Source organism: Astatotilapia calliptera, chromosome 2 (assembly GCF_900246225.1).
Source record: "Astatotilapia calliptera chromosome 2, fAstCal1.2, whole genome shotgun sequence".
Taxonomy (NCBI): domain Eukaryota; kingdom Metazoa; phylum Chordata; class Actinopteri; order Cichliformes; family Cichlidae; genus Astatotilapia; species Astatotilapia calliptera.
The window spans coordinates 22,791,025-22,816,794 of record NC_039303.1 but is presented as its reverse complement, the minus strand read 5'-3'; the positions used below and the strand labels follow the sequence as shown (position 1 = coordinate 22,816,794).

The window sequence follows — 25,770 nt, the reverse complement described above, 5'->3', positions numbered from 1 at the left end:
CTAGCCCACGGAAAACAGAGGCGGTAGTGTTTCCGTGCAGTTCTCGTCAGTTACCACTAGATGTCAGGCTATAAACCGTGCATTCAGTGCGAGTATTGTGGCCGCTAGGTGGTAGCTCTGCACCAGGATATCCTCCTCCCAGGTCGTCGAAACAACAAACCGAACTACGGAGCAAGCGGGGTGAGAGAACGTCCGAAACCGCCTCTGACCGCGACTTTTAAACTCTTTTTACAGAATTGTGGCGGAATTCAGACGGAGGCTGTATACGAGTAGTAAAAGTTACGATTGTACCGGGACTACATTTCACAACAAGGTAAGTTAGCTGTAAAATGGCGGAGAGCTATCTGGAACTTAGTTGATTTGTATTTTGCTAGCTGTCTCGCTAGCCAGGCTAGCTTTAGATGAGCGCAGAGCGCGGATGTCTGCCTGAACCAAGTCGCTTCGCTAGCTCGCGGAACATGGCTACTTCGGTTGTTAGCAGGCTAACGAACTGGATTTTTTACACAGCGGCGCAAAATACGTAGCTCGGAACAGACCGAAGCGTTTTATTGCCACAACCGACTTACTTGCACTTTATATATTTGTAAACAAAGTGTTTGTTGCTTATGCAATACGGTACTGGAACTCCCGAGGCAAGATGGAGGACGCAAGGACGTGATGTTTTTTTTAGGTAACGTTAGCAGTAGCTCTTAGCATTGCTAACTAGTGGGAGTTATTTTCAGCTCGTCCATTGGAGTTTATCTGCTATTATTTACTTTATCTTCGGACGAAGACTGGTTACGAGTGACACGTAGACAGAAATTAGTTAATGTACACGGCAGCATTGCTGACTAGCCTTATTGTGTTCTGGCTAATATTAGCTTACGCTAGTACAGAAAGGCTTGCGTTGTTTTGTTATTATGGTCCAACTAGTATAGCAATGGTAAACGCTGGCATGTTCTGAAAATCTGACGATATTGCATTGTATGCGCTTCTCGTTCTTCTTATTTGGCTATTCATAGTTTGTTTTCCCTAAGTAGCGCATGCTTACTTCATCAAATTTCAACTAGCTGACGCTGGGGAAAATACGCCAAAAATCCACGGTTACTTAGCTACTCGCGCTAGCACCAGCAGCGCACCGGCGTCAATTTTGACAGGAACCGACGAAGAGCGGCTCCGTGTCGGCAGCGTTGGGGCGAGCGGAGCCGGTAGTTGGTGGTATAGTTGTCCTTGAAAAATTCACACAGTTGAGTTTCACATTAGCGTGTTTTTTGTTATATAGCATTCTTTACTGTCGTTTCGCATTAACAAGTTTATGAGATACACTCCCCGATTTGGCGCCACTTTTTCTGTCTGCACGAATCCCGTCTTGTCATGCAGTATCCCCCTCACTATCAAGGAAATGGGTACGGTACCAAACTCTCAAACCAAGAATTAACTGTGAAAAGCTGAAACTCACATAGTCATAGAAACATCATCATATTGAGCACTACTCTTTGCTTTGTTGTTAGCTGATGTTAACCAATTTCACGTTTACTATTTAATTCACAGTAAACAGTAATAACCTGTAATTTGGCACGCGTGAGCCTTCATTTTGCGTGAAATTGTAAGAATCAATTTGCTAACGTTACTTTCGATTTAAATCGGATAGTCGGCCTTAAAGTTTACTAAGTAATTGTGTCTGGTTTAATAATGGAAGAATGACAACGTTGTGTATGTTAGCTCTAAGTGTACTAGGACTGAAAGAGGGACTCACTGCACCCAACCTGGTGTATAATGGGTGGAGTTTGTCTTTTCCAGACTGAATTTGTTTACTCGGTAGGGCTTTTATTGATTTCACTGACTGCTACAGAAAAAATTACATTTGGTTCAGAGTGGACATGGTATTAGTCCTGATTTGAAAAGTTACTTCTACTTGCTACTTTGATCTGTGTGCCACTAATTTACACTTCACAACCATGCAATAGTTTCCCTGTGGCCTGCAGAATCTTGTTGATGTTGATACTGGCATTTGATTGGTTGAGATATGTATGGGGCGGATAGGGCAGTGCCATATTTGGACATTGAGGAAGACACTCCGGTCTTGATTGTATGACGTTGTCTGTAAACCCAGGAGAGCAGAGAAAGGGAGGGAGCCAATGGTTGGACAGTGAGCATGACAGGAGCGTTTGTGTCCGCCCCCTGTTACCATGTGAAACCTTTTTTTCTTTTTTCCTCTCTCACTCTCTCTTTCAAAGACATCAAAGTAACATTTGCTCACTACAGATGCTGTGATTTCTGGAAACACAAAGTGTTTATTTTGTTTAGTTTTCAGTGTTGCTGGTGAAATGTGCAATAAGACTGCATGTGTAGCACTCTACAACAATTCTGCTCCATATTCTAGGTCACATGCAACGTCTCCTGCCTTGTATTTTGTGAGGATTATAAGCCAGTCGTAAGTTAAAGTTATCCAGAAGATGTTGCAACAATGATAGCACCAGAAATACCATCAGAGTTCGCCTATACTCAGTAAGTATCTACTAATAGTTTACATTTATTGTTAAGGTTGATATGATATCTCATGCAGTTATTTGTTTTTGTCAGGGATACAGACACTCGATTCTCCTCAGACACAGACTTCTCTGAGGATCCTGATGGAAGGAGTGCAAATTCAGCTAAAGGAAAGGTATAGATGCAACAAATGGACCATTGCACAAGTATTGGTAACACACATTGTTTTTCTTTCCTTACGCTCTGCAGTGGTTCTCAGATTTATATTTGTTTTTTCACTACTTTCCCAGGGTGGAAAGAAGGGGAAGAAGGCAGCAGGGGAGAAAGGAAAAGGAGGGAAAGGAGCAGGCCGTATAAATGGCCACCACCAAGAGAATGGCATGGAAAACATGATGCTGTTTGAGGTTGTGAAGCTGGGAAGGAGTGCAATGCAGGTATGAACAGGAAACCCTTTGAAATTGCCACCTTTTTTCCCTTTTCTTTTACTCAGTAAGAGAAAAAAATACACAACTTGTGCTTGTCCCCATCTTCTTGCAGTCTGTTGTTGATGACTGGATTGAATCTTACAAACATGACAGAGATGTTGCACTGTTGGATCTCATCAATTTCTTCATCCAGTGCTCAGGATGCAAAGGTATTTATGTTTCTCAGCTTCAGTACGAATACTACACGATTGGCTGTTTTTTAAACTATATTGAGGAAGTATGTAGTCTTTGTTGTCCTGCAGAACCTCCCTCCACTCATCTGAATCAGTAGTTCTGCTTTTCCACTCAGGAAATTGTCTTCTGTCTAACCTCTTTATTCTTCATCTTCTCCTTCTTCTTCTGTGTTTTTTCCTGTCAGGTGTGGTTACTGGAGAAATGTTTCGCAACATGCAGAACTCTGAGATCATCCGACGGATGACAGAGGAATTTGATGAGGCAAGTTACCACATTAGACTAATAATCACACCATATTCGCTATAAATCACTTAAGTTTGATTTCAGATGCCAAATACAGAATTCATGTACGTACCAAGGACAATAAACTTTGCTAATTTGTGGTAGATAACTGCCACTTGTACTAGTCATTGTAGTGAAGGACTGTCGTTCCTCTGTGTACTTTGCAGGACAGCGGTGACTACCCTCTAACCATAGCCGGGCCCCAGTGGAAGAAGTTCAAAACAAGCTTTTGTGAATTCATTTCGGTGCTAGTGCGCCAGTGTCAATACAGTATCATCTATGATGAGTATATGATGGACACAGTCATCTCCCTTCTCACCGGACTATCGGATTCCCAAGTCCGAGCCTTCAGACACACCTCAACACTGGCAGGTAAGATTGTGTGTGTTTATGAATTATATTTAAGTGTTTGTGCTGATTTACAATCAATAGCTTCTTTTCCAAGCATACAACAGTTAGCTAGCTGGGAAAAGTTGTGTGTTTTAAAGGTTCTTCCTTGTTGTATCCTTGTGTTTGAACTGGAGACTCATTTGTAGTGCTCTTGGATATTTATGAGGTCAGAAATTTTCATTGGTGTAAACTCTAGTTTTTTTTTATACAGTCTGCACATTTTGTTTCATAGTAGTATTAAAGTTAATAACCCCAGTGATCAACCTAGATGGGCCACCTGCACAAATGTTTTAAGTTATTTTTTGTGATTAGATTCTTTTAAATGTTTTTACACTCCTAAGGGCAGGGCAACTGAAGTCTTTATTATGAGCATGTTGTGTACACATGAACACTTAGGATAAATGTAAGCAGCAAAGGGGGATTTAAACGCATTGAAAAAACGCAGAAGAATCTTGATCATATGCTCTACAATAATCCGAGCTGTGTAGAACACATAGGCGATATTGTTAGGCTTAATGCTTACTCTGTCACGTGGGTACTGTGACTATAAAACATACAGGGGTTTTTTCTATCTGGAAAGTTGTTGTCATGAACTTTCAGTATGCTTTTTTTTGTGCTTCTGTTTGGGTGTGAGTGTTGGTCTTGGCAGGCTGGCCTGTTTCAGCTGGTGGATAGTTATTTTAGATAATACACTAGTTAATGATTGTTCTCTGCACCTAAGCTACTGTGTTACCCAGATGTTGCTAAAACTGGATTTATTCATAATCAATTTGCTTTGAGTTTGGTGACTTGTCGTCTTTTGTAAAGCATACTTGAATTCAAGGTGTCTACTTAGTCAGAATTAAAGGAACCCAAACATTTTTTTTTTTTCTAAAATACAAATATTGTTCCAGTTGTGACCATTTCACCATCCTCTAAATTTAAGGTATTGCAATTTTGCTCTGTAGTGCAATCAGAACTAACTTTCATTGCAAATTATTAATACCAAAACCCACTGATGTCAGATAAGCTCACATAACTTAATGAGAGATAGTTTTGAAATAATCTACAGATAACAGAAATTATTTTATTTCTTCATGTTCTTTGTTGTGTTTTTGACAGCCATGAAGCTGATGACAGCCCTGGTGAATGTAGCTCTAAACTTGAGCATCAACATGGACAACACCCAGCGCCAGTATGAGGCAGAGAGAAATAAAATGGTCGCTAAAAGGGCAAATGACAGGCTGGAGCTGCTGTTGCAAAAACGTAAAGAGGTAAGCATTGCAACAATTGGTTGCATTTGTTTTTGTCATGCAGCTTATTACATTAAGCACATGTCATGTTTATTCATTTGTACGTTTGACACTTAAACTTCACATTGAAAACTGGTTTGTTTGAGTAGTGATTTGGTAATGTATCAAAATAATTGGCGACTGTTTCTTAGGGCTCTGCCACATTGTATCATCAGCTATAGTACCGGTATACATTTTTACGTTAAAAGTATCCTATCGCATAGGGCTGCACGATTTTGCATAAAATGAGAATCACGATTTTTTTTTGCTTAGAATTGAGATCACGATTCTCTCACGATTTTCTTTTCCAGTATAAATATTTATTGCACTTATTAACTGCACATCAACTTCGTAACAGTTGAGACTGAACATAAAAACAATAAATAAACATAAAAACAACAAATGTCTCACATTTTGTCGTTTCCGCCAAATGTTGTACTGCTTGTAATTCGTCTCCACCTTTGCTCGACACTGCGTGCATAGAGCAGGTAGTGCAACAATAGAAAAATAGTTGCGGGACGGCACTGTGTAGCGTTTGTCTAGGGTGTTGATCATTTTCCTAAATCCCTCGTTTTGCACAGTGTTGATGGGAGCCATATCTTTGGTCAGGTGATAAGTAATAGCCTCCGTAATTTGTTTGTGCCTGCGGGAGTTCGACGTGTATAGGGAAGCGCTGTATAAGGTTCCCGTTATTGATGTTTGGGTGGTTGACCGGGACGGATTTTCTCCAGTCACTTTCTCGTCATCCCTGACGTGCTCTCCGTTGTTTTTTCCCTGCTAATTTTAGCAGCCAGCTTCTGTATCACGTGGTATAAGGCTCCGCCCTTGTCATTTGTTGAGCAGGAAGAGTGAGCGCTTGTTTTCATGCAGATTACGTCCCGGATCAAAATGCGGTACAATCGTCGTCGTCTCTTTTTTCTTTTTTCTTTTTTTTTTTAAATCGTTGTCATTTGGAAATGAGATCGCACATAAGTATGAATTAAGCTCGCGATTTTCTAACGATTAATCGTGCAGCCCTACTATCGCAATATTTTTACTGTAGCAAAACCATTTGTTTACGTTCTTTTGTGTGTACAACAAGGAGACAAAGCCAGGCATGTCTGAAAGTAAGAGCATTGTGTCACACTCTAATGACAGTTTCGTACCTAAAAGAGAACTACTTCAACAATCTCCAACAAAGCACTGATATTTGCAATGTATATAATATATACATATACAACTGTTCCCCATAAATGTGGAAACAACACATTTATTGAGATAAAAACATACTGTTGAGTAAAACCAGGCTACAAAGGAAGGAGATGCTTACAGCTGGAGATGTTTGACCCAAATAGAAAGAAAAAACTTCATCTTCCACATGTATGAAAATGTTGTACAAGTTTCTGATGAATTAGAATTTAGATTTATGTCAGCTTTTGTTAAAGTATTAAACAGTTATATAAAACTTAAAGTTTACAGGACAAACGCTAACTAGACTTCTACTTCTGTGCTTGCATTTTATTTATGCTGTTGATGGTTATAATGCTGACAAACTACAACTGTAGTTTGTCATCCATGACAGTAGCTTATGGAAAAGAAGGATTGAAAACACCCCTCATTTATTTGCATTAAATGCTGCTTTTCCTTCAGTTAGACAAAAACAGGAGCAGTTGGGTAGGCTGTATAGCCTCAAAAATATATCACAATATTTTGAGAAAATTTTCAATAATGTATACTTTTTTAAAGTTCATAAATATTACAGAAAATTGCTTAATTCAGAGAGATGCGGTGCATAAGAAAGGTGTGCCCTGTGTTTAAAAGACTTGTTGCATTTGTGTTGGCAAGCATCGTGTTGACTGTTGAAGTGGAGCCACACTTTTGAAAGTTTAATTCTGTGTCTGTGTGCACGTGCTGCATGATGCTGCAGCTGAGAGGCATCTCTTCCCTGCCCCTTCCACACAGGCTGTGAGAAGGACGTCTCTTACAGCTTGAAAGTAACAGAAATGACTAATGCTTCAATCTTGGTGCAAATGAAAATTGAAGTTGGAGAGATAAATGTTATTGCTGTTCAAGGTCTGCCTGTTAATGTGACTGCATGCATTTCAGATTTATGCCCTGTTCAAGCAGATTTGCAAATGTTACTGTGTCTGCCCTAGTGCACATACTCATGTTCTTTTTCTCCATTTTTGAAAAATGACCAGAGTCCTTTAGACACGAAGCCAACACATTCAGATGCCATTACATTAATTGAAAGCAGCTATAGATTTTTAAATATTGCCAGTGTAGCTATGTAAATGAGGTAAAAGTGTAGCATTGATGTGTGAGAATAATGTGTATCATCTAGCACACAGTAAAGTTGAACTGTAAAGAATGGATCCATTTTAGATTTAGCAAATTAGTAACAAGCTTTGAAAACTCCCTGGTAACCAAATCCATTTGAACAGATAAATTTTAGCCTACTCTGTTTAGGTGAAGAAAACTACTTTGGTCCTTGATTTGTTTAATTTGTAAGAGCTTGCGTCTGTGCAGAGTTGTGGAACACAATGGGCTTAACTGGTTATTATGTTTCAGCAGCTGGAGACGGTGTTGGCAACAACACAGCGCTTTGTACCCATTTCCCCCGTGAAGTGGGAGGACACAGACCAGTTTCTCTCAGAACTTTTTTGGGGGGGGGGAGTGATAGTCATTGCATACACAGTATATTCTTCTGAACTAGAGTATTTATTGAATTGAACTTTGTTTCAAAATAAGGACTCTATTGTGAATCAGAGATGACGATACCAGAAATCTCAGGTGATTTGTGAAAGATTCACAGTATATTGTTTGTTCTTTATTTGTTCCTTTTTTTTTTGTGGTCACCTCAAAGAATTGAAACCAGTATTCTACAAAATCAACAATTGATGTTAAACTTGGACTCTCCCCAAGTCATGAAAGAACCTATATAACCATGTAAACAGGAATTACTGTAGCTTGTGAGCAGACATTTGTTGGTTTAGGAAGAATAGTGACTGCTGCTCCTCTGTAGGTGGTGAACCCATAATGCCAAGTGTTATTTAGCCTGTATGGCGGGTTTATTGGTTATATAACAGCAGGTCCCACAGGGCATCCATCTGTTAGTTCACTGTGCAGCCACACCGCAGCATGGTGGCATAGTTGACTGTCACACTAGTCTTATTATGTTAACAATGCATCCTGACCACCAGTTATTGTTGCAGTCTGGTCAGTTGCTGTGTTTGTGTGATAAAATGCGCTGACATGGTTTTTTCTGCTCTTAATTTCAGCTCCAGGAAAATCAGGATGAGATTGAAAACATGATGAACGCAATATTCAAAGGAGTGTTTGTGCACAGATATCGGTATGGCCTTACGTCAGTCAGCATCCAGTCTTGAACTTTGTTATCACTGTCTTTTCTACAGACTGCTAACAGCCCTCATTCGTTTTTTTATTAAATAATGTTTTAACAGGGATTCAATAGCAGAAATCAGGGCGATCTGTATAGAAGAGATTGGAGTGTGGATGAAACTCTATAGTGATGCCTTCCTCAACGACAGCTATCTGAAGTATGTGGGATGGACGATGCACGATAAGGTGGGCAATACAAAGGACTCTGAATTTTTTAAAAGCTCCTCTTAAGGTGTATACTTAATTTATTTTATTTTATTTTTTTAAAAAGAGTGTGTTGATAACTGCAGTAACCAGTAATGGATACTTTCGTACTCTATTCCAGCAAGGTGAAGTACGTCTAAAGTGTCTCACAGCACTGCAGGGCCTCTATCACAACAGAGAACTCAATGCCAGACTGGAGCTCTTCACCAGTCGCTTTAAGGTCAGCACCACCTGCTGGACAACTTAAACACAACAACTGTATTTGTTCCATACTTGGAGAAACAAACTCCATGGGCTTGTCTTTATTTAACTATGCTTTCAGTAATTCAGGAGTTTGCGAGGCAAAATGACTCATTAAGTTTTCTGTCTCTCCTTTTGTTTAGGACCGCATCGTCTCTATGACTCTTGACAAAGAATATGATGTAGCAGTACAAGCTATTAAGCTACTTACTCTTGTCTTGAAGTAAGTGGTTGTTTTTGATAATATGTAATGTTGTTCAGCACAAGTGATTGGGACGTAGTTTATACTTCAAGGCTGAGCACTTGTAAATTTTGTGATTTGCATCAAGTACATGTGTGCTACTGATAAAGTCTTTGTAATTTTCTTTGTATTTGTTTCTGCAGTAGTACAGATGAGGTGTTGACTCCTGAGGACTGTGAGAGTGTCTATCACTTGGTGTACTCGGCACACAGGCCGGTCGCAGTTGCAGCTGGAGAATTCCTTTTTAAGAAGTATGTTAGACATAAGTTAAGATTTCTAGCTTCAGGCTTGTAGTGATTTTTGTTTACAGTTCCAAGAAATAGTATATCAGCTGTTTGAGTTAGTATTCCATGTGATTCCCAACTAATGAAAAATATTCTCAAAGATTGTTCAGCCACCGAGAACCGGAAGATGAAGGTGCCCCTAAAAGGAGAGGCAGACAAAGTCCCAATGCCAACCTCATTAAGACCACTGTCTTTTTCTTCCTGGAGAGTGAGGTACATTATCATGCTATATTTTCTGTTCTCACATTTCTGTCTTTATTGCGCGTACTGTTTTGTAAACAGTATCAGTGATCCATCCCTCATCTGTTTGAACACTTATTCCATCAGCTCCACGAACATGCGGCTTACCTAGTGGACTCACTCTGGGAATGTGGTGCAGAGCTACTGAAAGACTGGGAGTGTATGATCAGCTTACTGCTAGATGACCCGTTGCCAGGAGAGGAAGGTATGGCACTGGGTTTTTTTCTTTCTTTCTTTGTACTGGTATGCAGTTGAGAGCACTATTGTGATTTATTGATTTCTCTGTTTGGTTTTTCTTCGCAGCTCTTACAGACAGACAAGAGACGGCTTTGATTGAAATCATGCTGTGCACTGTACGCCAGGCTGCTGAGTGCCACCCACCTGTTGGAAGAGGAACAGGGAAGAGGGTAAGAGTGGCTGACACGCTAAAAATCACAAGCCAATACTAGTCATGTCTGTTTGTTGGATTATGCTGTCTTTGTGCTGTTCTCCTAATCGGCCAACTATCCTGGGATTTCTTTGGTGACAGTAATATTATAGAGTTAATTATGTTAAATTGGTTAACTCTTTATGAACCTTCTGAAACACGGCCACTTAAAAGATCTACAGATCCACGTCTGTTCATAGGTCTTCAAATAATTGTCAGCCAACTTGTTGTTTGATTATTTATTTATTTTTGTAATTTTGCTGCCTGAAGTGCAAACATGTAGGCTATCAGAGGATAAGACTGTTTGCTAAGATTGTTTTAATGTATATACTTTCTGTTGCTCATTGTCGTGGTGTTTGATTTTGGAGATAAGAACAGTTCTGGGATATTCTTCATGTTTTTGTTTTTTTTTGTTTTTTTAAACAGTTGAAAGTTGGTGCATAGCTTCACTCTGCATAATTGTAGATACTAAACATGTACTTTCTGTCATGTTTCTACTGCACTTGCATACTTTCTTTATTTTAATGAGTTTAACCACAGCTGCTTTCGGCCCTTTTTATGCAGTCCTTCTGAGTTCTTTACAACACATCGATTTCTCAGTTTACTACTTAAATTATTTAGGAAATTCAGTTAAAAGCTAAAAATAAAATTCCCCAGATGCGCCAAAAAAGATTAATTAATTAATGTAGTTTACATTTACCCTAAATGGTGGTGTTTGGTATTAAGAAGTCAGAGTACACTTTCTGAATGGATGAATGGAGACTAGTTGTGTGGTCTAATGTGGTTGCATCACACATCAGGTGATGACAGCTAAAGAGAAGAAGACTCAGCTGGATGACAGAACCAGAATAACAGAGCTGTTTGCTGTGGCTTTGCCCCCTCTACTGGCAAAGGTATGTCGTCATCCACTCAGCTTTCTTAGAAGCAATCTTCCTAAGGAGGTTGTACTTTTAACAGTACAGCATCATTGTGCTCTTTATGTGCTCCACAGTATGCCGTGGATGGAGAGAAGGTGACTAACTTGTTGCAGCTTCCGCAATTCTTTGACCTGGAAATTTATACCACAGGGCGTCTGGAGAAGGTAAGACAAATTGGCTTGTCGGACAGCGCTAATCAGATCAGAACAAATTGGATTAATGTATTTAACATATTAATGTGATTGTTTATCATACACACGCGATGCTAATATCTCTTATCTCTCGCTCTCCTCCATCCAGCACCTGGAATCCCTGCTGCGTCAGATCAAAGAAATTGTGGAGAAGCACACAGACACTGAGGTTTTAGAGTCCTGCTCTAAGACTTACCACGCCCTCTGCAATGAGGAATTCACAATCTTTAACAGGGTGGACATAGCCCGCTCCCAGCTGCTGGATGAGCTGGTGGACAAATTTAATAGGCTATTGGAGGACTTTTTACAAGAGGTGAGAGTAATAGTGCGCTTAAATGTCCAGCATACCTATAAGTCCAGTACAACAGAAACTAGCTCAACATAAACCATGAAAAGAGCACAGCCTCCATTATTTGTGTTCTGTTCTAGCTCTGTCACATTTCATAACTCTTCATTTATTGGTACTGGAACTTATCCTGTTGTACAGAAGTCTTATATATAGCAAGGATGAAAATACTTGATGTGTTGTGAATGACCTTACCATATAGTTTGTAAAGAAGCTCATCAGAAATTTTCACCTTTCTGGACAATCTGAAAACTCCAGTTTGTTTTTATTTATGATAACATTAAAGATCTTGACCTGTTAAAATCACTTTTTTCTGTACAGGGTGAAGATGCTGATGAAGATGATGCTTATCAGGTTTTGTCAACTCTAAAGAGGATCACAGCTTTTCACAAGTATGTTTTCTCAGAAGTATTTTCTATGTGATTTTATCTACGTCTGCTGCATTGTTGGTAGATTCAGTGTGCACGTTTTTGAAAGTGATGAGACGTCATCAACTCTTTTGCAGTGCACATGACCTCTCGGGATGGGACCTTTTTACCAGCAACTTCAAGCTGCTTAATACTGGCATAGAGAACGGGGACATGCCTGAGCAGGTAATATATATATATATATATATATATATATATATATATATATATATATATATATATATATATATATATATAAGTTACTCTGCATAATTTTGTTTTATTTTTATTAAATGCTCGAAAATACTGATACATTTTTTCTTTTTCTTTTCTTTTTTCTTTTGTGTGGGTTTTTTCTCTTTCTCTCTCACTCCTTGTGAGTAGATAGTCATCCATTCACTGCAATGTACCCACTACGTGATACTGTGGCACCTGGCCAAGTTATCTGAGGGCAGCTCCAGAAAGGTGAGGTCTAATCATATTTCATTGCTATTTTGTGCTGTTTTAACAGATTTAAGCAGCTATAAATGTAATGTTTTAAAATGCGTTTGTCTTTGTTTCAGGATGATCTGGTGACCCTGAGGAAGCAGATGAGGGCATTCTGTATGATGTGTCAGCGCTACCTCACCAACGTTAACACAGCTGTCAAAGAGCAGGTGACACAGATGAGAAAGTGACAATTATCCATGTTTAAAAGTGCGCGTAAAATCAACTTGAAAGCAAAGCAAGAACACCTAAAGTACATGGACTTTGTGCAGCTGAACAGACTTTCCTTTTAACTCTGAAGTGGTGGTTTTGTTGCCCCTTATTGCAGCTACAATGGATGTTTTTTAAGCTCCAGAGCACTTATAATGTATCTGCTTAATTCGAAATCTAATTTGTGATCATTTTGTTTAGGGCTTGTGCACACAGAGTTTTAACTTTGTTCTTTTCTTCTTCGTTTTTTTCCACAGGCGTTCACCATCCTGTGTGATCTCCTGCTCATCTTTAGCCACCAGATGGTGTCCGGAGGCAGAGAACACCTGGAGCCCCTGGTCTATTCTCCAGAGGACTCACTACAGTCTGAACTGCTCTCGTTCATCATGAACCATGTCTTCATAGACCAGGATGATGACACAAATAGCACAGGTATGAATATGCAGATGTGCAGTTTTGGCACTGCACTGGCCAAAGTGAGGAAGTAGCTAATGGGATTTCAAATTGTTTGTTCCCCCTCAGATGGGCAACAGGACGACGAGGCAGTAAAGATTGAAGCTCTGCACAAGAGAAGAAACCTCCTGGCTGCCTATTGTAAACTCATTATCTACTGTGTGGTAGAAATGAGGACTGGAGCTGATATCTTTAAACAGTACATGAGGGTAAGCTTAAGCATTTGTCATTTTAAAAATATGCAGTTGTGTATTACCCCCATTAACTGTGAATATAAGTAACTCTTACAGGAAAAAATAGTTGTTTAATTAACACATTTGCTGTTGTCCTGACCTTGGGCACATGCATGCACACACGCACAAAATTCTTCACGACCTTTCAATGTTTTTCCTGTTTGTTTGTTTTTTTGCTTTTACAGTATTACAATGATTACGGTGATATCATCAAGGAGACTATGAGTAAGACTCGGCAAATTGACAAGATTCAGTGTGCCAAGACGCTCATCCTCAGTTTGCAGCAGGTCAGTGTGCACACTGTTGCTCGCATATTAATTAATTCCATAATTGTGACCTTCTGCTCATGCGTCCCAGTGGTTAAGATGTTATCTAATGTTCCATATCTCTCTGTGTCCTAGTTATTTATTGAAATGGTGACTGAACTGGGTCATGGCTTTGATCGCTCCTCCTCGGCATTCTGTGGAATCAAGGAGTTGGCACGTCGTTTTTCTCTAACTTTCGGTCTCGATCAAGTCAAAACCAGAGATGCCATTGCCATGCTGCACAAGTAAGGCTTTATTCTGCTCATATTGGGTTACAAAGCTTTTCTTAGATTTTGGCCCCGTATCTGGGAACTGTCATGTTAGACAAATTACTTCTTGAATACTGTGTTTCCTTTGCCATGTTGTTTTTTCTCCGGATTTTGGAGAGGCTTAAGGCATGAAGTGTTACACTCTAGCCTTTTCCAGTACAGTAAGTATTGTAGAAAAACATGTTTAAAACAAAACACAAACACAACACTGAACTGCAGAAACATAAAGGATGGCAACCAACCGTTACATATTTGAGCCGTGTGAATGAAATGAGCCGCACAGACTTTTCTTAATATCTGATGGTGGATCATCACTACTAGGGCTGGGCCATATTATACCGTTCACGGTAATACCGGTATAATGTTAGGCAACAATAGGAAAATGAAATATCGCAATAGAATATGAGTAAAACGCGCATGCGCAGTGCCTTTGTTTTCATACGCACATGGCCGATTGTTGAGTGAAACAGATGAACCAGAATTGGTTTGTAAAAATGGTGCAACTTCAGTGATGTGGAACTGGTTTGGTGTTTGTCCGTCAGATACACGACAAAGCACATTTTTTTGGAGAACATGCAAGCGGCCGTCGTTATTGTCGTATTTGTCGGACTAAGATGCTCTTAAATCTGGGAGTAATCTGGGTCCTAAACTCCTTATACTTCAGTTCAAACGAACACTGCAGCATCACTGAGCGTTAAAAACTGTCTAAATTCTTTCATCTTTAATAAAACGATCAGCATTGCTGCTTTACCAGGTGTAACTATGAAGTTTAACTTCCAGGCATCCATTAAAACAAAATTTATTACATTTAACAGAGTTAGAAGTTAGCGGGAAGCTAGCGGAAGTTAGCTCGCTAGTTACCTAAGCATGATATTGCATGTTCTGACTGAGAGATTTCTGAAAAAAATCAAACGTACAGCTCTGCTATCACTTCCAACATAAATGAAGACAGGAAACTAAACAGCAGTGACGTTTGTAGGGTTACTGAAGTTGGGCTAGCTGGTATATAATGATGTGCTACGTGATCACTAGCGACACAGCTATGTTAGCATAACATAAACAGGGAAGCTGGAGGACGAACACTAACACTTTTCCACTTATAAAAGTTAACGTTAAGGTTCCTCATGGTTAGAGACAAATGCAATCGCATGGCAGGATGCTGTAAACAGACCAAACTTCAGTCAGGAGAACAACTGAGATAATCCATCCACAATACGAGGTTAGTCATTAATATACTGCAACAACATGGGAATAGAGCAGCTGCCAGAGAATTCAACATTAATTAAGTAAACCTTTATCTGTTTGAGCCAATCAGTTTCACAGATTAGTATTATTAAATTTGTTCCAATTCAAAGAGTTCTGAAAGAAGGCCTAAAACTACTTAAGTTATTACTGGAAATTGAATTCTTTTGTTCCATGGTGCAGAGAGAAGAGTGCAAGAGGACTGAAACAGACAAAAATAAATGTATAAAAGTAGTTCCCATTAATTGTTGCTATAGACCCAGAATCTTACAATATGCCTGCCTAGTTGGGTCCAGTACACTTGTCATGAGGTCATATTTTAAAATGTGTACTAAAGAGGTAGTAATTCTGACAGCTCTCTCTAGTATTTCACAGGTTTATTTTATATAAAGTAATATTACACTAAAATGGTAAATGGCCTGCATTTGTATAGCGCTTTACTCAGTCCCTAAGGGCCCCAAAGCGCTTTACACTACATTCAGTCATTCACCCATTCACACACACATTCACACACTGGCAATGGCAAGCTACATTGTAGCCACAGCTGCCCTGGGGCGCACTGACAGAGGCAAGGCTGCCGGACACTGGCGCCACCGGGCCCTCTGACCACCACCAGTAGGCAAACATGGGGTTAGTATCTTGCCCAAGGATATTTGGCATGCAGCCTGAGATCGAACCACCGACCTTCTGATTAGTGGTTGACCTGCTCTGCCACCTGAGCTACAGCCACCCCTTTAAACTGTTTTAAAGTAGGCATGCCACAACTTTCATTTATTGAAAGTTGTGGCATGACTACTGCAACTTGCTTTACTTAAGTGGTACGAATCAAATGCTGTATGTGTTCAACATACTTAAGCTACTGATCTGATATGGGGCCAACAAGTCACAACAGTTTGTTTTTATATTAAGAATCCGATAACCTAAAATATTCAGTGGTCCATTCTCAGTTTGTTACATTTAGGAAAGGTAAACCGCTAGCCTGTAATAACAAATGAGTGTGCTGTTTGAGCAATTAACAATCTAATTAGTGAAGCTCTATGTAGGTACCATATTATACAAATAGTTATTGAAGCAGATTATTTTTTTTTTATCTTTTGATTTTGAAAGGTCTCTAAATGTTGAAAATCCCAGTGATTCCAGCCTCAGCATCTAAGGATATGCACAGGGTTGCTGCTCTTAACTCAGATATTTTACGACAGTAGGAATGAGTGATATGTTCCACATAAACCTTTCACAAAAAAGCTCAAGATCCTGTTGAGACTTTTCAAAATAAACTGAATCACGTGAAAGAGCAGATTATTTACAGATGAGAATTAAAAAAGTTAGAACAGGCTTTTCTCCGCAACATGCTGTGTAATAAATACAAAGAAAACGGCAGCCGTTACAACTTATGTTTAAAAATGTATAGTTTCATACATCGGTTAAAACACTCGACTCCAGGTAAAGGATGCGCAGCTGGAAACACTTCACGCAAGTCGAGCTGCCCGAGATTCACATAATTTACAGAAATTTTTGTGATTGGTCATATCGCACAGCCCTAGTTCCAGCGTTTGTTTTTTAAAATCATACGGAGTACAACTAGCTAGAGACTCGGTGAGGCTATGCTGAATGAGCTTACTTTGTTTTAGTTTTGTAGTGTTAGCTGCAGAGTTTTCTCTCAGGCTTTCAGACAATCCTGGTACAGACTTGGCTGCTGATGCTTGAGATGGTGAAGTAAGTTTAGAAGTACTTTCCCCCATTCGATATTACAGGCATCTTGCACTCCTTCCATATTATTGTGGTCTGTTCTGTTTCTGCTCGTTTGTATCCAAAATATTTCCAAACCACTCAAGTAGCTGCTCTTTTGGGAATTAAATCTTCAGCGGTGATGCTTTAGCCATGTTTGCAGTCACTTTCACAACTTTAATAACTTCATGCTGCATGATCGACGTTAGCGTAATCCGCTGTGTAATAGGGTGATTTGTTTTTACACCATCGCGATATAATATTTATTTATTGACCCGGGGCAAAACCAAAAAATACCGGTATTATCATGAATGATGTGCGTATGCACACCTCTACTACACAGTTAAGATGAACTGCTTTTTGTTTAATGTCCACAAAACGTTGCTAATCCTTGCTCACAGGTCTTTCTTTTTCTCTCTGCCTCTGTGCTTTTCTCAGGGATGGTATTGAGTTTGCATTTAAGGAGCCTAGTCCCCAAGGAGAAGGAAGCCCCCCACGCAACCTGGCTTTCTTGGACATCCTCAGCGAGTTCTCCTCCAAGCTTATGAGACAAGACAAGAGGACTGTGTAAGCTGATTTTCTTCTTTTCTCCCCCCTCTGTTTTTGGATGGGAAGCTTCAGTATCTCAGTGGAACAGGTGTTTGTGACAACTGGTGCAACTGGTGTTTCTGATGCATGACAGCTTTTTTGCAGCTTCGAATGCCCCAATTGGAATGTGCACCTGGTTTCACGTGTGAAGTTTGTCCTGTGTATTTCGTATTTCATTTTCTCAAGATGACCTCCCTCTTCTCCCCAGCCACATGTACCTGGAGCGATTCATGACGTTCCAGATGGCGCTGCAGCGAGAGGACTGCTGGCTTCCTCTCATCTCCTACAGGAATTCCCTACAGGCTGGGGGCGATGATGATACCATGTCTGTGATGAGTGGCTACTCCAGCAGAGGCTCTTCCGTTCGCTCCAAGAAGACTAAGCCTCCTGTTGTTACAGCTGGAACTTCAGCAGCCAAGAGGAAGTTGCCAGAAGGTATTGTTTACTCAGGAATATTAAAATAAAAGTGCTTAATTATAGTGCAGGTGGAAAAAATATATTGATTTTTAGTTTGGTTTAAAAAGATTAAAGCTAGCAGGTTTCTATAAACTATAAACATGAATTAAATCGGAGAAATGCATACAACTCAGCCAGGCACGATGTTACAAACACAGAGCCCAGATTAACCCAGATGTCTTCTCACTAGCCTGCATGGGTGGGGTTAGGAGATTAAGCAGCAGATGTTAGGAGGGAGTCAAAGTACTCTTTAACAGTCAAAAAACCTCTCTTGTGTATGTTTGCTTCGGAACTATTCATGACAGGATATCGCTCTGATTTCAAGAAAAGTAGAGTTTACCGGCCCCAAGGCAAAGTCCAAGCCTTCTTGGTTATTTTAAAGCCCCTAACTAATAAATGAGAAAGCATAAAAGCTCCATACAATCACCATCAAGTTTGTTTTTGTTTTGTCCTTTACAAGTGATACTTCATGTTTCTGATGTTATGGCTTAATTTACAGCTCCAGAGAACATTACTCTGTTGCCACCAGAGCACTTAAACAGAATGCCATGCTAATTCATATTGTGGACAAATTAAGCCAAGAATAACGGTTAATAATAGGTAGATATGCTAGCCTTTATCAATGTGACAACACGGCTGAGTATTGTGGCTCACTGGAGGCTGGGGAGAGACGGCCCACCGTTTTCATTGTTGTGTAATTTTCCAGGTGGTTTCTGTTCCTGGAGTGCCAAACACACAGACATGCTCAGAACTGTATTTCAGTTGTATGCTTCTTCTGTGAACTGTGGCAATCCCTGCCCCTGGTGCAAGGGTTAATGTGTTGCTTTTGCCATAGCAACCAAACAAAATCCTAAATTTTGATTCTCCTCAAAATCAGCATGGCCAGGACAATAGAGCTTTGCATTGCTAACTTATGCAAAATGTATAAAAACGAGAATGTGTGTGGTTGTTTGAAACAAACTCTTTGGCTTTTCCCGTGCAGAGGAGAGCAGCAGCAGCAGCGAAGTCTGGCAGCAGAGCATGCAGACTCCAGTCATGATGCCATCTCCCCATCTCACCTCCACTGCCATGCGGGACCCTAAGAGGGCACGTGATGACAGCTTCATGGGGGTCTACCCCCTCCCTCACGACCAGCAGCAACCCCACCAACACCCGCAGCACCATCAACCGACGCCCCAGCACCACCAGGCATCCATGGATTACAAGTATGCATGCCTCAGTCTTTCATTGCTGCACTATTGCTGTCATGTTCAGCACAGTAATCGTTACAGGCTAATACACGCTGCTTCTTTCAAATAAAAACATTTTTACTGTAGAGGACTTATTGATTCTTCACTGTCCTTAGATGCAAAACCTCTGAAAACTTTGTTTATAAGTGCGTAATAAAATACAAGTACACTTGAGTTGGCAAGACCACACATAGGTTCAAAGACTCAAACACATTACTTAGGTCTGTAACATATCAGTGTGAAATTATTAGCGAAGCATTTTGATGCACAATAATGAGGGCAGTTTTGATAATGACCTATTACCTAGATAAATCTCTAGGAAAAGAACAAACACATTAGGAGTCTTTACAGATTTGCTATGTGTCTCTTAATCAGCAGAGAATGGGCAGATCAATGAGGAAAAATGGTGTCTGAGCTTCAGAATTGAATTAATCAATCTGCCTACATGATATTAGTGAGCAGGATTTGGAATAGTGCCTCTAACTAAGTTGAGATTATATAAGATGAGTAGTGAATAGTTGTAGCTTCTCAAAGTACAGGCTGAGAAAACTGGAAGTAGCCTGGAGCTACAGCAGTAACCACTTACTTTCCTTTAGCATCTCCAATTACTCAAAAACCCCACAGTCCAACATTAACGTTTTTTCCCTCTTCTTTCTTTGTTGACCCTATAATCTCAAAGCTCTTTAATGACCATTTACTTTTAATTAATTATCTGTTATTTGAGCTTATCCCGATGTTTCATACTATAACATTTTATAAATACATCTAGGCTCATATCCAGGCCGATTATTCAGGCCAGAGCATCACTTATTCTCTGAGAAAAGGTTTGGACTGGAATGAGCCAAAATACATTAAGACAGGGTTCAGTGTAATTGCCCATTTGCATGCTATTAATTTGGAGGGCAAATGGTAGCAAAATGGTTGTGCCTAACAGCCTGCCAAGTGTTGGTCCTACTGGGACAGTGACTGACTAGTTTATTTATCCACCCTGAGTTTTTACAGGCATCGGGCCAGTGTGCAACTAAGTTGTATCCTCATGGTATCCCCAGTAAAAACACCAGACAGTTGTGGGTCAAAACATGGCTAAATAATGTGCTCTCATATATTTAGTTCCCAGGTGACGTGGATGCTGGCTCAAAGACAGCAAGAGGAGGCACGCCAGCAAGAAAGAGCCATGAATTATGCCAAGCTCAGGACCAATCTGCAGCATGCTATGTAAGTCACAGGCACACCTGTATGCCGATGTGTAAATCTGAAGACTGGGTACACTTAGTAATTATTTAATGGTTTGCTCAGCAGTCGTCGCGGCACTGGGCTCATGGAAGAAGACGAAGAGCCGATTGTGGAGGATGTGATGATGTCATCAGAAGGCCGTATGGATGACCTCAATGAAGGCATGGACTTTGACACCATGGACATTGATCTGGTGAGATACATGCATTTTCATGAGTTTGTACTTGGTGTACAAACATTAAGATGTCCTCTAAAGCGCTGTGATATAAGCTTGTGTCTTCTTGTGATCTAGAGGAAACTCTAGATCACAATTAAAGTCGGTTTTTGTTTTTTGTTAATGGTCTTGGAAGGCAAATCAGCATTTTACACAAGTATCTGTTTCTAAATTGTCTCTTTGTCATTTAATGATTCAGTTTGATGGTAGTTGGAGATTAACAAAGAAAATTAACCCTTTTACAACTAAGTTCAGAATGTATTCTGATGCATTTGTGTAAGTGTTTTTTATTGCACAAACTGCCAGCATAGGATGTAACCAGGCACCTTGTTTTGAATGTTGCCTGTAATAGAACTAGCACAAGTCAGAAATCATTAAAGAGAAATGTTTGCTTGTGGGAAGAATATATGTCTTTTTCTTCTTCTTTTTAAAGTATGTACTTGCCAGTACATTGCAATTGTTGGTATACCATGATCAAAAAAGACAAATTTATTTTCATCATTTATGCCAACACCACAGATTTATGTATGCCGAGTGTAAAGCCAGAACAAAATTTGATCCGAGGCTAATACCCCTCTTGGATGCTGGAGCTGGATTCCATGAGATGGGCTCCAAATGTCATGTTGAATCAACCAGAAGACTGTACAACTGTCCTCGTTTCTCTAAATTCACTCTACTTGAATGTTCCAAACACATGCTGAAATTACATACCTCCTATTTGTTTTTTTTAAGTATTGTATGTTGGTTCTGTCGATTTCTGCAGTCTCTGCTTTTTTTTCTCTCTCCTTTTTTTTAATATATGGGGGTAAAGTTCTAACAGTGGGTGGGAGTAGTTGTTTGACAGTCTACTAAATATGCCGTTTCTTAAATCTCATAGCCACCCTCCAAGAACCGCCGTGAGAGGTCTGAGCTCAAGCCCGATTACTTTGACCCTTCTATCATGGATGAATCGGTAAGCAGCATCAAGATCAGGATCCTGTACTGATCCTGCTCACAATCTTATATTTTGTTTGTTGACGTCTGTTACATGTGAAGCGACACAACTGTTGGGAAGTAAATTGCAATTGCCTGCCTTTTTAAGCTAGACCAGCTGCTAGCCTGTTTTATTTGGGTTGTGAATAAGGCTGTGCATTTTGACAGGCTGAGCTGACTAACCTTAAGCCAAGTGCAACATTTCTTTTTGGTGAGCAGAGCAACCATTAGGCTTGTATAAATGATTTTTATTTATGTCTGACTGGATATCCAGCCTTAAATTCTTGTTCCAGACTGTCACAAAACCTCTGGGAAGGTTTTTTTTCTTTCTTTCTTTTTCCTCCTCTTCTACAGGGAGTGCAGAATTATTAGGCAAATGAGTATTTTGTCCACATCATCCTCTTCATGCATGTCGTCTTACTCCAAGCTGTATAGGCTCTAAAGCCTACTACCAATTAAGCATATTAGGTGATGTGCATCTCTGTAATGAGAAGGGGTGTGGTCTAATGACATCAACACCCTATATCAGGTGTGTATAATTATTAGGCAACGTCCTTTCCTTTGGCATGGTGGGTCAAAAGAAGGACTTGACAGGCTCAGAAAAGTCAAAAATAGTGAGATATCTTGCAGAGGGATGCAGCAGTCTCAAAATTGCAAAGCTTCTGAAGCGTGATCATCAAACAATCAAGCGTTTCATTCAAAATAGTCAACAGGGTCGCAAGAAGCGTGTGGAAAAACCAAGGCGCCAAATAACTGCCCATGAACTGAGAAAAGTCAAGCGTGCAGCTGCCAAGATGCCACTTGCCACCAGTTTGGCCATATTTCAGAGCTGCAACATCACTGGAGTGCCCAAAAGCACAAGGTGTGCAATACTCAGAGACATGGCCAAGGTAAGAGAGGCTGAAAGACGACCACCACTGAACAAGACACACAAGCTGAAACGTCAAGATTGGGCCAAGAAATATCTCAAGACTGATTTTTCTAAGGTTTTATGGACTGATGAAATGAGAGTGAGTCTTGATGGGCCAGATGGATGGGCCCGTGGCTGGATTGGTAAAGGGCAGAGAGCTCCAGTCCGACTCAGACGCCAGCAAGGTGGAGGTGGAGTACTGGTTTGGGCTGGTATCATCAAAGATGAGCTTGTGGGGCCTTTTCGGGTTGAGGATGGAGTCAAGCTCAACTCCCAGTCCTACTGCCAGTTTCTGGAAGACACCTTCTTCAAGCAGTGGTACAGGAAGAAGTCTGCATCCTTCAAGAAAAACATGATTTTCATGCAGGACAATGCTCCATCACACACGTCCAAGTACTCCACAGCGTGGCTGGCAAGAAAGGGTATAAAAGAAGAAAAACTAATGACATGGCCACCTCGTTCACCTGATCTGAACCCCATTGAGAACCTGAGGTCCATCATCAAATGTGAGATTTACAAGGAGGGAAAACAGTACACCTCTCTGAACAGTGTCTGGGAGGCTGTGGTTGATGGTGAACAGATCAAAACACTGACAGAATCCATGGATGGCAGGCTTTTGAGTGTCCTTGCAAAGAAAGGTGGCTATATTGGTCGCTGATTTGTTTTTGTTTTGTTTTTGAATGTCAGAAATGTATATTTGTGAATGTGGAGATGTTATATTGGTTTCACTGGTAAAAATAAATAATTGAAATGGGTATATATTAGTTTTTTGTTAAGTTGCCTAATAATTATGCACAGTAATAGTCACCTGCACACACAGATATCCCCCTAAAATAGCTAAAACTAAAAACTACTTCCAAAAACATTCAGCTTTGATATTAATGAGTTTTTTGGGTTCATTGAGAACATGGTTGTTGTTCAATAATAAAATTATTCCTCAAAAATACAACTTGCCTAATAATTCTGCACTCCCTATAGAACAATGTAAGGCTAAGTAGAGCCCTGTGTGACTGGTTTATGTTATCTTTAACAACCTTTTTGATCACAAAAATGAAACTAAATCATCAGATTGGAGCAGTTTTGTCTGTGCTAAATACTTCAAATCTTGTTCCATTAAGGTTTTTCTGAGGATATAAACCATTTGCGATGTACTTGGCTTTTACCAATTTTTTTGCACGGCTCAGAACCAGCCTGATTAAGATCAGGATTTCTCAGTAACTGTTAATTTAGTTTGGAAACTGGTTGAAAACGATCATGTTCTGTCAGACTTTAATCATTACTGATGTAGATGGACATTCAATCATGTAAACATCCATGAGAGTGCAGTGTGAAGTCTGTATTAATGTTCTGTTTGTTTCTTCCAGATGCTTGGGGTGTCCATGTTTTAAGCTAATATCCAGATGATTTTGACGCTGGGATGAGAGAAGAGGCGCTTTGTATTTAAAGAGAATTTTAGAAGTGAAAACAGAAGTGTTTTCTGTAAGAAAAGGCAAAAATGAAAAAAAAAAAGGAAAGAAAAAAATCTGGCTTGTACTTTACGTGGACCAATGACAACCCACACTCAGTGTTGCTTGCTCAGAGAGGACTTTGTTTCAAATATTTACTTTTATAATCTTGGGTAAGCTCTTCCTGTTCAGAAATAGCGTAACAGGCCACTTCCAAACCTATTAGAGATGAGACATGTCTGAAGAAAAATCAGTAATAGCTTTTTGTTTTCCTTTTTTTTTTTTCTTTTTTTTTTTTTAATGGGGATGAAATGGTGTGTTTAACTTAAGAAACATTTTTGTTTATGTCTAACCCTTTTTACAATTGTAGTAAGTTACCAGGTGTGAAGTAGTAATTTATAAACGGACTGTAGTAGCTTGCTTGTACTGTGTTAGCCAAGTGGATGGAGGTCTTTATGTTTCTGTGGTTTTTGTTTTTTTTTTTCTTCCCCCCTTTCTCCCTTTTGTCTGTTTCTTCTTCCTGTTGTTGGCCCTGAGTTGAGGTCCTAATAACCACTGGTGGTTAAGATGGTTAAGATGTCATGTAGAATCAGTTAAGATCCCTTTATGCTGTGAAGATTCCTATAGAGTCCACTGAATGCTCCACGCTGTAAGTCCCAGAGCTTAGCCCAAGATTTGGATCACTCCTTAATCACCATCTTACCAGATACATATGTACACCTTTCCCCCTCAAAATGAGCTTTTTTTCCCCTTCTTCTTTTTTAATCCCAGTAGTACCACTGTGTGGGCTCTGGGGGATAACGGCTCGGTCAAAGAAAATCACCTTTTTTCTCTTTAAAATCCAGCAGCATAATGTTGAAATGGGTATCTCTACATTTTAAATAAAAGTTATATATGAATCGGTGCTGATTTTATATATGTGCTTTTGGTTTATTATTTTCTTATTTTCAACTTTTCAACCTTCAGTCACAAAGTGAGAAATGTGTAAGTAAAACCTAAAAAAATGAAAGCATGTAAAGCCATGCATCAAGGAAGATTTTTAAATTTGTATTTTTATGTTTTGTTCTTTTATTTTTATTTTTTCTTTGTCTTGATAATGTCTTCGGGTTTCTACCTTTTTTCCTACATGTAAATTAGTTTGGATAAAACTAATGAAAAGACTTGTGAAATTCAGCTTTAAGGTTTTCTCAACATTTAAAAAAAGAGTCCGGTCACAAAATACTTCTAGATTTCAAATGTTAAAACTGTAAGGTAGTCATTCAGCCAATACTGAAGATGAAAGTTATTCAGCAGCGCTGTGGCAGCTAGACAAAGCTTAGATTTTGACATGTATTTGTCACACACAAGTTTTAATGAAATGTTTTGTCTACTGAGGTTTTTATTTTGTAGTCATTCCATGCTTAAGCCTTAAACATGCTTGTGGAGGTCACATTTTCTCACAGTAATCTTCCATGTCAGAGGATCAGTCATGTTTAAAGGTGGATAATTGGCTTCTTAGAACATGAAATATGAGGTGGTCAGATGTAATGTGATAAAGTAGATAAACAGCCTATATGTGTTTTGCCTAATTATTTTATGTAAGTAAAAAAGAAAAATTCTTTTAAGGAAAAAAGTACTGTTTATTGTTTGTTACTTACCACTACATCGGTATAAATTCTTATTAGATCATGTGTATATATACAAAATTTTATTTCTTTCCTTCATTTTGGCCATGTCTGTGTTTTATTTTGTCAGCACTCTTGCCTACACTCTGAGTTGTTGTCTATTATCCCATCCTCTTTCAGTCACTCTGTTTTCTGATTTGTACTTGTCTGGAGACAGTAACTTTTGAATAAAAATCAACACATTTCA

The 25,770-nt window shown here is 39.5% G+C and overlaps 1 protein-coding gene across 3 annotated transcripts; it reads left to right on the top strand.

The window, feature by feature from the left end:
* Positions 1-76: 76 nt before the first annotated feature.
* On the top strand, positions 77-25,770 carry stag2b (STAG2 cohesin complex component b). 3 transcript variants are annotated; one of them, XM_026188534.1, is made up of 34 exons: positions 77-313; positions 2,363-2,487; positions 2,563-2,644; positions 2,760-2,903; positions 3,007-3,103; positions 3,313-3,389; positions 3,578-3,782; positions 4,902-5,053; positions 8,332-8,405; positions 8,515-8,638; positions 8,778-8,876; positions 9,040-9,119; positions 9,281-9,388; positions 9,523-9,634; positions 9,749-9,866; positions 9,965-10,068; positions 10,889-10,981; positions 11,080-11,169; positions 11,306-11,509; positions 11,864-11,934; positions 12,048-12,135; positions 12,334-12,414; positions 12,513-12,605; positions 12,903-13,077; positions 13,168-13,307; positions 13,517-13,618; positions 13,733-13,881; positions 17,311-17,439; positions 17,669-17,895; positions 18,899-19,121; positions 20,256-20,360; positions 20,445-20,571; positions 21,470-21,544; positions 23,839-25,770. In XM_026188534.1, exons 2-34 carry the CDS (start codon positions 2,447-2,449, stop codon positions 23,860-23,862), a joined length of 3,813 nt encoding a protein of 1,270 aa, XP_026044319.1. In that variant the 5' UTR covers positions 77-313; positions 2,363-2,446; the 3' UTR covers positions 23,863-25,770. The 3 variants fall into 3 exon arrangements, with proteins under 3 accessions (XP_026044319.1, XP_026044307.1, XP_026044313.1); XM_026188522.1 differs by having other exon boundaries at positions 20,442-20,571; XM_026188528.1 differs by lacking the exon at positions 77-313 and adding an exon at positions 345-670 and having other exon boundaries at positions 20,442-20,571.